The sequence below is a fragment of the Balearica regulorum genome, chromosome 3, assembly GCF_011004875.1.
Source record: "Balearica regulorum gibbericeps isolate bBalReg1 chromosome 3, bBalReg1.pri, whole genome shotgun sequence".
Lineage (NCBI taxonomy): Eukaryota > Metazoa > Chordata > Aves > Gruiformes > Gruidae > Balearica > Balearica regulorum.
Genome location: NC_046186.1, coordinates 5,677,915 through 5,688,987, shown reverse-complemented (window position 1 = coordinate 5,688,987; position 11,073 = coordinate 5,677,915). Strand labels below are relative to the sequence as shown.

General features: G+C 38.7%; 1 protein-coding gene across 2 annotated transcripts; it reads right to left on the bottom strand.

Annotated features, from left to right (window-relative positions):
- Positions 1-246: 246 nt before the first annotated feature.
- Positions 247-10,704, bottom strand: LOC104640654 (cysteine-rich venom protein TEL1). 2 transcript variants are annotated; one of them, XM_075750425.1, is made up of 9 exons: positions 10,599-10,704; positions 10,188-10,291; positions 7,197-7,258; positions 5,774-5,893; positions 5,188-5,275; positions 3,490-3,635; positions 2,653-2,747; positions 1,457-1,545; positions 247-494 (listed from the first exon to the last, which is right to left on the bottom strand). In XM_075750425.1, the coding sequence occupies exons 1-9, from the start codon at positions 10,667-10,669 to the stop codon at positions 484-486; spliced, it is 786 nt and encodes a 261-aa protein (XP_075606540.1). In that variant the 5' UTR covers positions 10,670-10,704; the 3' UTR covers positions 247-483. The 2 variants fall into 2 exon arrangements, with proteins under 2 accessions (XP_075606540.1, XP_010307384.2); XM_010309082.2 differs by lacking the exon at positions 10,599-10,704 and having other exon boundaries at positions 10,188-10,380.
- Positions 10,705-11,073: the final 369 nt, after the last annotated feature.

The following is an 11,073-nucleotide window of genomic DNA, read 5'->3' as shown; positions in this document are numbered from 1 at the left end:
GTTCAAAATGTTGGTCAAGTTAAGACTAGTTGCATGACCAAGAACTGTTCATCTATACTAAGATCATATGAAACATATGGAACCACAGAACTTCAAACAGTGCTCCTTAGATAACATTTTTGGGAAAAGAAAGATGTGAGAAGCTAACCATTAAATGTATTTGGTACCCAAATGCCAAATTTCAGTTAAGATCTCCACTGTATTCTAAACCATTATATGAATGGAATATATACATATATATATATATTTCTTGTGTGGGTCATTGGACTGAAGTTAGTTCTTCTGCATATGTAGGAGAGGCAGGATGGAATCTGTTCTTATGGAAGAAGTCACTAAGGAGATGGATGTCCAGGAAGGGAAAAGTTGAGCCTGTTATTTTATTTCAGTTTTGCATTAGCAGGAAGCAGGGCAGTGAATTTGATGAAGATATGGGTACATCCAGGAGACTTTGCCAAGGTAGTTGGAATAAACATCTTCAAACTTTCAAAGCTTGGCTGAAAATGAAATGAAACACAAAATTAGGTATAAATGGGGAATGAGAACCTACAGCATTTCCTTTTAGGATAATTTGCCATCAATATTTCTTTTCTCTGTAATTTTTTCCTCTTTGTTGTCTTTTAGTCCACAGCAGCATCTAAAACCTTTGACGACACATACAAAATTTGTAGCTTTTTCGAGGAGGTTTCTCACTAAACTTGCAAGGTGTTTTGAAGCTTTATTTCTTTATACTATAGCTCATGATGAGAATTAGGTTAATTATGTAACAGAAGTTAGATTTGAAATTAAGTCTTGCATTATGAGACTCAGCTCATATGTTTTTATTTTCTACTAGAATTCTTAAAACTCATATTTGCTACTTGCTCTTATCAAGTGTGTTGCTACTGCTACCTGATCAGCACCATTGTTCAAAGAAGGAAGAAGAAAAACAGATAAAGAAGTCCCCTTCTCCTTCCCTGGCATTTCCTGGATTCAAGGGTGAGAATTGCCTCTCTTGATTATGGAAAACTGTATAAGCTACAGCTGGAAATCTGAAGCTGAGATTTCTGTGCTACCATTGGTATAAATGTATCTTTGACCTCACAGCAGTCAATGCATCTTCTTACACTAGGAAGTAAGCATGAAAGTTTCCATACGGAGATTCAGACATTGTCATGTTTAATGAAGGTATCTAGGCCACATGAATATCCTGATCCGTAAAGTGGAGGGTAACTGCATCCTAATGTACACCAGCTACTGTCTAACATTTGCCCACCCTTCTCATAGACTCCTTCTTTGGTTTCACTCCACAAGTTGTTCCACCTAGGTAAGGCACCTAGCATGCTCAAGTGTGATTCTGTAATAGTGCTTTTGGCCTGATATTTGAACAAATAATTTCAAAATCTGCATAAATTAATTAGGATTTTTTAAAAGCATCAACTTTACCTGAGATGATACAATTAAAATGCTTAAAACTTACTGCATAATCCATTCTCACAAGCATTAGGGCAGTCACCACAGGGTTTTCCTTTTTTGTAGGGTGTCTGAATTGAATTTAGAAGATTCCCCCTGAAACATCAAGATTACCAACATGAGCTATGAAGTCACTATAAGATATCTGAGAATAAAACTTAATTATATGGATGCATACATATATTAATTTTCTCTCAGTCTTTGTTATATGTGAAGCAATTTTTATATATGTGTTGGATTTATCTGGAAAGGTCTGCACCACATGGGAGGGACCCACACTGGAGCAGTTCATGAAGGACTGCAATCTGTTGGAAGGACTCACGCTGGAGAAGTTGGTGGAGGACTGTCTGCCATGGGAGGGACCCCAGGCTGGAGCAGGGGCAGAGTGTGAGGAGTCCTCCTCCTGAGGAGGAAGGAGCAGCAGAGACAAGGTGTGATGAACTGACCACAACCCCCATTCCCCATCCCCCTGTGCTGCTGGGGGGGAGGAGGGAGAGAAATTGGGAGTGAAGTTGCGCCTGGGAAGAAGGGAGGGGCAGGGGGAGGTGTTTTTAGATTTATTCTTGTTTCTCATTATCCTAGTCTGTTTGATTGGCAATAAATTAAATTAATTTTCCTAAGTTGAGTCTGTTTTGCCCATGACGGTAACTAGTGAGTCTCTCTGACCTTATCTTGATCCACAAGCTTTTTGTCATATTTTTTCCTCCCCCTGTCCTGTTGAGGAGGAGGAGTGATAGAGCAGCTTGGTGGGCTACTGGCGGCCAGCCAAGGTCAACCCATTGCAATATTTTATGATGTGAAAATTAATTTTAGACAGTTTATGAAATCATCGTTATGTCTTAAAATTCCCACTAAAGTTCTTGGTATTAATTGTAGTCTTCACTGTATTGTACATATTGTTATGCCTTTCTGAACCAAGATTTCAAGTAGAATGTGGAAAATATTTATTTGTGATTTACTATTATGAAAATTAGGATTTTTAGGCAAATGAAATTTAATCTGAAAATCAGTGTCACTTTTATGTGTTTTATGTTTTTGCTTGTCAATTTTTTTGATGAGCATTTTTCTGTCTTTTCATACTCCTAATACACTCAGCAAACCTGTTGCTCAGCTATAGGTGATGTGCCCTATTACAAAGTTCACCATCTCCCAACTACTTTTGATAATGTAATAAGAAGTTCCAGAATAAGAATCAGTACGTACGCGGGGCAGTACTGGCAGACATAAAAGTATTTGTATATACTGTTGGGACAGAAAGCAACAGCACATCCAATTTGATAAGAGTTGTACCAAACCACCTGTAGGTATAAGAATAAAAATCATGAGAGAATGAAAATATACATATGAAAATCATTTACGTACAATATGCTTTAAAGATAGATTTGCAGCAACGTTAAGTCATGTTATTTACTCTTTATAGTAAAATATAAGTCCCATCTTGCTGTAAAAACATTTTTTTCCCCTGCTTTCACCCTTGAACCAAATAACATTTAGGATATAATGATAATTTATCACATGTACGTATAAAACATTTGAATTGAACTGCCTCAGTTATGTATGTTTTCATTCAGTTAAAACTGTTGAAGAAGATGTTGGAATCATGCTGTAAAATTTTGTATCCTGTGTTTCGTGCAGTTGAATACAGGAGGTTATCATAAGCCATTTTCAAACTGGAAACTCTCTGAGTCAACGGTCTGAGACTGTAACAGTTACTTATATTTCCTTCCTGATATTTTAATAACCCTATTCTTCCAGTCTCTGAGCAATTTTCAGAAGTTAAACAAACAAATAAATTTCTTCCCTTTATTTCTTCCTGAAATTTTGAAATACCAGTATCTTTATGCTTTACTCCATAAAGACACAGCCTATTATTTTCTTTTTAATTCTGTTACATTGAAAGTTTTCATCTTGTTTTGTCAGAATAACTCTCATGTCTCCATTGTGTTTATTCCCTTTAAAGATAATGAGAGGGTAAATGTTGCTTAGCTAACATACAGATATTTATTTATGCAGCCTGAAATATAAAAAAGTTGCATCTACCTGAGTGTAATGGCCAACTACAGCACCTTGTCTTTTTGCTCCAGTCCCATATTGGAAATCTTTCTCCTCATTGTACCAGGCCTGAATAACATCGGACCACGAGAGAGGGGCAGATGACATGAAGAGATTTTCACCACATTGTACAGCTGAAAAAAGAAAGGCACTGAGAAATGCAAAAAAAAAGGAACATGTGCGAGAAAAAGACAGCAAAAGGTGGTATGATTTCCAGGGAAATTCTCATCCCAGATGGGACAGCAGGGCTGTTTTTTTTATCCAGTTCAGTGCCATAACCCTTTGTCAACACTGAAGTTGTCAGTTGAGCAGTTTGCCAGCCTGTTTGGCTGGTAGTTTGGTTATTGACAGACCTTCTGCATGTCTGTGGATACACCTGCACATGTGCACCGCAGATTCACAACTGTAATTTTGCTATTTGAAAGTTAGCAACCTAGTTATTATTGTGATCACAGCTCAGAAATCTTGGGAAAATCCCAATAATTTAAAGTTTACTTCTGGTACACAGGAAAGTGTCTACACTGTCACATGAATTAACGTACTGTTTTTATTCAGGTCTGGTGCCCTGATCAACTTACTGCATGTGCATTAGTTCTCATCTGAGGCTCACCTTAGCAAGAACCAGAGGATTTGTTTTTTAGGCAAAAAAAGTATGGGGACTGAAGGACAGACCTCATCTTACATACAGTATAGACAGAGATCAATCAGAAGGCCACGAAGCTGATCAGAGGGCTGGAGCACCTCTCCTATGAAGACAGGCTGAGAGATTTGGGGTTGTCCAGCCTGGAGAAGAGAAGGCTCTGGGGAGACCTTATAGCACCTTCCAGTACCTAAAGGGGCTACAGGAAAGCTGGAGAGGGACTCTTTACAAGGACAAGTAGTGATAGGACAAGGGAGAATGACTTGAAACTAAAAGAGGGCAGATTTAGATTATATAATAGGAAGAAATTCTTCACTGTGAGGGTGGTGAGGCCCTGGCACAGATTGCCCATAGAGGTTGTGGATGCCCCGTGTCTAGAAGTGTTCAAGGCCAGGTTGGATGGGGCTTTGGGCAACCTGGTCCAGTGGAGGGTGTCCCTGCCCATGGCAGGGGGTTGGAACTAGATCATCTTTAAGGTCCCTTCCAACCCAAACCATTCTATGATTCTATGTTTACATAGTACAGTTGTAACTTCAATATTCAAAGACTGAAGTGTTTATATGAACCTCCAAGATAGTTACAGGTTGCAAGTTGACAGGGGATTTAAAAATTATGAGTCTTGGTTCAGCAATTATGCTTAGCACCACCAGAGGGTTTTGGAACTTCACCCTTTGCCCCTTCCTTCCCAGGCAGTTTCATCCAGCACATGCTATCTGGGTTCTGCAGTAAACTGGATCTAGATTCTCTTCTTTCTGATGGATATTTTGAAAGAATATGCTTTCTCATGGATTTTTTTCACCTACTGAAGAAAATAGGATATACCTATGTAAAACTGATGCAATGGGATGACAACGGAATTGAACTTTTCTCACTTACTGGACAGATTTATATCTAGAATTTTGCCTTTGTCCTGTGCACTAATAAAATCACATTGAATATAAATGGCATATAAAGAAAACCCCTCAAAACAAAACATAAAACAGTCCACAAACTGGTCACATCAGTAACTTATAACATTATTCAGTTAGCACTCATGCTTCACTTACTGGTTCTTCTCATGTTAGCAGGACTGTGTCTTAAAGTACATTTATTGGCCCAATTTTTGGCATTTTTTGCAGCTGGAGGACACCATTCCTCAATGAAAGAAGAAAATATTAGTCATTCAGACATGTACCAATTAATAACCGCACATTACACCAATTAATAACCCAACATTTTGAAATTACACTTCAAACCAGAAAAAAGTCATATACAAAATACTTTTCTTCCCTTTTTTTGGGGGGGTAAGGGGAGTAGGAACAAAGTTGCTATGCACCCAGGAGAAGAATAGAAAATGTGAAGACTGATGAAGAATGCATCAGAAAGAGATGAACAATGCTGTGGCCCCTCCATTCCCTTTCCTTTTTCCTCCAAAGGAAAGAGACGTTATTGTTCATACATCACAAAATTTTCCAGACTTTTTTTCCACTTGCCCATCTTTATGTTTCTCTTGGTGCTGGCCATGCTCAAGCCTTAGGAAAGGTCTGGAGGGTGAACTTCTGGATATATAAAATAAAATGACCTTTCATACGGTCCTGTATCTCTCATAGGGTCCATTACTCATTAAAAATAGCTTTACAGCACGCAACTTACCATCTTCATCATGTTGCTGGCAGTTGGTTTTACTCCTCTCCTGAGGGAATTATGTTTGTCAACAATCAGCTTTTGCTCATTTGCTTTGCTGGTTGGCAGAACATTGACATTCTCAAGTTCCTAAATTGAAAGGATATGTTATATTTTTTTTTAATTTGAATGTAACTAAATCCTGAATCCTGTCTAGGAAATATTAAAATACCAAAATAATAACATCAATCAAGGAGATGATTCTTGTGATGGAGGAGGTACTGTGATAGTGATACACTTTGTCTCCTAAGTATCTCTAGGGGTGCTTCCATGTGGAGTAGCACTTTAAGTGGTTCCACAGCGTAGAGCTTAGCAGGAAAAACACCGGTTCCTGCGTCATATCTGCCAACCCTCTGTGGATGGCTGAGATATCCTGGAACATTTCATGTGCTTGCAGACTCTTAAATTTGGGCAACTGAATCAGACTTCATTTATTATTATAATTTCCTTCATGAGGCTTTGAGGAAACAGGATCTAAAAATCAGCTGAAGACATGAATGTGCTTATGATGTTCCCCTTCAGTATTTTAAACATGTCTATCAATGGTTTTTTTTATTGAAGGAACCTGTTGTTTAATCACAGGACTATCACAGACCTCTTGTGGTATCTATCACAACATCCCACTGAACAAAAAAGTGTGCCTATGCTTTTCACACCATAGATTGTGTTCTACTCCTGCCATAACTGGAAGCATTTCTCAAACTTTTGATGTGTTTTCTAACTAAAAAATAGCCTTGTGAAGAACTCAGCCTCCACTTTACAACCATTTTCACTGTTCTTCTAGACTGCAGCATGGAGATCAGAAATTGAAGAATTAGGGGGAAATGTCCTCAAGCCTTCAGTCACATTAGTGTTTCTGAAGCAGAAGTGGCAAACTTCAAACTTCAGACTAAGTATGGTTTGGGAATAACCACTTTAAGTGTGCGTTGAGTATGTTTGTTTGTTTGGTTGTTTGAGGGAAATCAACGATACATGTTGAGAGGATGAGACTGTAAGCAAAGGGAGAGGCACATAGCTCAGGACCTGTAGGACGAGAAAGGAAAAGACTTAGGTAACTGCTGCCTGTAAAACTGGGAGGAATTACCAGGAAAAGGGCTGGATCTCTGGGAGATCCAGATTACTGGATCTGTGTATGGGAGCTTCTGGAAAATGTAGTTATCTCTGACCCAGTTCATAAGTAACGCTGAGCCTATATAGTTTGTTATACAAGTGTGGAACCTGTCTACTGCTTTGAAATTAAACAGACTTCAAGGATAAATGCTTTCCAGATCCTAGATGTGTAATCAGACTCTTTCTGCATCTGATCGGTGCGCACAAGAAAAGCCACATTCAGGCAGACCATGAGTGCCTCGGGTCCCATCCAGATTTTCTGAGTACAAAGCAGGGATCCTACCTCTCCAGTGGACAGAGGCAGCACAGCTGTGAGACACAGGAACACCACTGGCAAAATCATCTCTGAAAAGGGGAGAATGAGGATTTAATTCATTTTTTTCTCTTATGGATCTTCCATTTCTCTGAATGCATCTTTCTTCTGTGTATTTCCTTGTGTTTTTTTAAGTACTAAGGTAATGTTTTCTTTCTCATCTTCACATTTTTAGAAGTAAAAATATAAAATTAACTCACCCACCGCATTTCCAAATTTCTATGAATCAACTGCTCTGTACATCTCATACTTCCTGATGAAATCCTGGCCAAATACCTTCATCTGAATTCACAGTTCAGGAGGAAATTAGTGTTTCCTTTCCTGTAGGAAGTGTTCTGCTCATTGCCACGCTGTTGAATGGCAGGAGTAGGATGCTGCATTTAGCTTGTTTCTGTGTTAGTCTGAAACTCCCTACTCCCCATTGCCTGCTTTGACTGGACTGCATTGGTCGAAAGGGGAAATAGACACTCAGCCCATGTGCAGACCTCCACACCTAGGTGTCTGAGTCAGGATTTAAAACCCTTACTTAATGACCAGCACTGTGAAGCCTTGCATGTGAACTGGGGAAGAACTGGATGGACCAGAAATGGACCAGCACTGGCTTCCTGGGAAAGGTTTGTTTCAGAAAGCATTTTTTGGTTTTATTTTTTAAAGACAACTCTTGATTATCTTACAGGTAGTGTGGAATGGCAAGAGAAATGGGAGCCTTCTCTAATTGAAGAATCAACCACCACACCCTGGGATGCCAGGACTCTACTTGCTTAGGAGGCTCAAAGCACCATATCATCCCACTACAGTGATCCAGCAGGTAATGTAGGTCACTTCAAAGTTCAGGTGCCTGATTGTAATCAGAGTTACATTCAGCTCGTTTCTGCTAAGCTACCTTGGGCAGGCAAGCAGGTGACTAGAGTGGAATTTGCTTATTTTGGCATTTTTCCCAGCCTCCCACTCCGAGGGAATTTATGGGCATGTTACCACAGAGATATATTATAAGTTTAATTTCTTATTTGGTTTTGAGGGGCTTCTGGTTTTAGTTTTAATTTATTCTTGGGGAAAGGCCAATAGGATTTGCTGATCTTTCGATATTCAGCAAAGCCCCTTTCCCTCGAGGCAACCAGTTTATATAAAACACAAGGTGCTCCGGCTTGTGGAGAACATGTGGGTAAGTAAAACTACCCTTTTCCAAATGGTACAACAAGGCCCAGTTTCCTCACCAGCCAGCTTACATTGCACTGGAGACGACCCACAGACCCCAGCTGTAAGCAGGGGTGCTGCTCCAGCTCGGCTAAAGAGCAAAGCCCATTGAGGTGGACTGTGACTATGGGCAGCTGTAGCTCAGAGGCCAAAAAACTGGGCAGCCTGGACACATCTGTACAATTAAACTCTCACAGCCTTCAAAATAGGGTGGCTTATTCCAAGCACTTATAGTTAAGGAAAGATCTAGTTGATCCAGGGGAAAAACATACTGGTAATTAACAGTATAAGTCATTGTTTTCCTGTTATTGGTATTGCTTTTGTCACTTATTGTTTAATTTTGACATCACTTATGCCTTCTTGAAGTGCTTTAGGATCACAGAAGTTTTTTCTTAGTAACTTTTCTACCACTTATTTCTCAGAGTTGTTAAAAAACTTTGCAGTGAATATGACTTAGGTGGTTAGGAATAAAACATTTTACTCCCAATAACATGAGAAATTATTCTTTTCACTTAATTTCTAACTAGAAAGTAAATAGAGGTGGGGGTTATTTTTAGCTGTACTCAAGGTACAAGCAAAAATGTGTCTTTTGAGTGCAAAATGCGATGATATGCAAATGGAAACAACCCTTTTTGCACCTAAAACATGTAAAAACAAACTCTCTGTTTCAAAGAAAAAATAACTCTGCATTGAAAAGGTGAAACTTTCCATTTTGCAAACCAGACTGAAGAAGCTAACTTAAAGACATGAGCAAAGTATTCATTCACTGTAATATTTTCTACGAATTAACTTACAATTAAATATAATTGGTAATTTAATACTGATACAAGTTTCAAAATGCCATTGGAATGCTTTTTAAGACCCAGTGGGTTTCCTGCTCCAAGATATTAACATACTTTTGGCAATCCCACTGATTTCAACCAAATGCTTATAGTTTATGAGATGTAAATTTAATTGCTCTGCATTAATTTCTAGGCACTGGTCCTAAAATCAGTCTCTCTGTCCCCCTCCCCTCTTCCCCCTCAATCAAACACAAATCAGGACATGTGCCAAGTCTTACTGACTTTCCTGCAACTCCATCTGTGTACAGGGATCTGCTACTGAAAGATAGTGCTTTAGCATCCCTAGTTTGTATGAGTTTAGCAAACTTGTGTGAATATAAGATGTTTTTCCCATCCCTCTTCCAGGGGGGAAAAAAAAAGTGTATCCTAAATTATTCATACAATTGAATATCTATTACAAAATAACATCCTCATTGTTTTTAATTACCCTTGAAAAAGACCTGGAATGGAATAATACAAGCTGTCACTTCACTTGTACAGCATTCTTGCACAAAGTCCTACTTAGCAGCTACCTTACACAAGAGTGGTAAGTTACACAAGGTGGTAATTTCCCCACTCTGAAAATAAGTGGTGATAGCTGCATATAGCAATAGAATATACTGAACAGAATATATATCCAATTCAATATGTTCGGTCTGTCTCTGTCTCTTTGTGTACATATAATCTGCCAAGATACTACTTTCTTGCATACAGGCAGCTTTTCATCTGTTTTTGACTGTTCATCAATTTTTCCTCCCTTTTTTTCAGCTTGTGTTACACTATTGCCTATGTAATCCTTATTTTTCGCTGAATAAAATCCTCTTTCTGTGATTGTCCTAAATTGTTCAACAAATCTTCTGACAAGAAGGGTTTTTTTAAGAATACATTTTAATACATGAAAAAAAAATCACAATAGTTTAAGCAAGCAAACAAATCTAAGTCCTACCTTTTGTTTCCAGGAAGATCAGAAGTTTCTTCCGTCCTTCTTCAGGTGGTTGTGGAAGTGACTGGAGTTCTTCATCTGAGGGTGATTTATAGGTCTTCTGTTTCCTGCTAGGACAAGGTGACTCAGCGTCACAGGTATTATAAAATTCAAATAGTGACCAGATGATAGAACAGCGCATTTGTCAAGTGCACGTTCTTCCAAGAAGGAAGTTGTTTGCTTGTGGTCCATTTTTATTTCCTCTTTACTTCTTGTATTGGAAGAGATGCAATACTCTGAGTTTTGTGTGTATTTGTCCTTATACGTGAAATTTGCAGTCAGTGTGAATGCCAGGTACAAAGACTCTCTGCTAATGATTGACGTATCCAGTTATAGTAAGACTTGATCTTAATCTCCAGCTCCAAATAAACTCACCTGTCTGTTGAGGTGGCTCCAGACTGACATTGTGGTAACCAAGGTGGAATCTTGCCTATTGATTTTTCCATGGGCTAAAAAAATGTCTTGGGCCAAGTTCCTCTTCATGCTATGGCTTCTTTACATCAATTCTATAGTGTAAAAGTCAAAGAAGGAGACAAGAATATTTCTGTAATTGATAATTTTACCCAGTATCAGATAAAGATTAAAAGATTATTGTGTCCATTAACATTAAAGCACATATTTGTTTTGGTGTTTCCAGGTACATGGGGTAAGCTGAGAATGAGTGGAAAGGCTGCCAGATCAAAAGAGTATTTGTGTGCACACTGACTGTTTCTGTCCACATTCAGTCTCAAGTAATTACTGACCAGACCACCTGTCATTGTCTGCTCTTAAATAAAATCTTATTTTTCTATTTAAATGTAGGTCTTCCTTCCTTGCAGTCACTCAAATCCTACCCTAGTCCCTTGTGAAG

What these genes read in the sequence shown, in the direction of transcription:
- LOC104640654 (XM_010309082.2), bottom strand. Translation starts at nt 10,365, where the DNA reads ATGCGCTGTTCTATCATCTGGTCACTATTTGAATTTTATAATACCTGT. An exon ending in TGCCTCTGTCCACTGGAGAG is followed by an intron (nt 5,894 to 7,196) that starts GTAGGATCCCTG and finishes CTTTCAATTTAG; the next exon opens with GAACTTGAGAATGTCAATGT. An exon ending in TGCTAACATGAGAAGAACCA is followed by an intron (nt 3,636 to 5,187) that starts GTAAGTGAAGCA and finishes TTCTTTTTTCAG; the next exon opens with CTGTACAATGTGGTGAAAAT.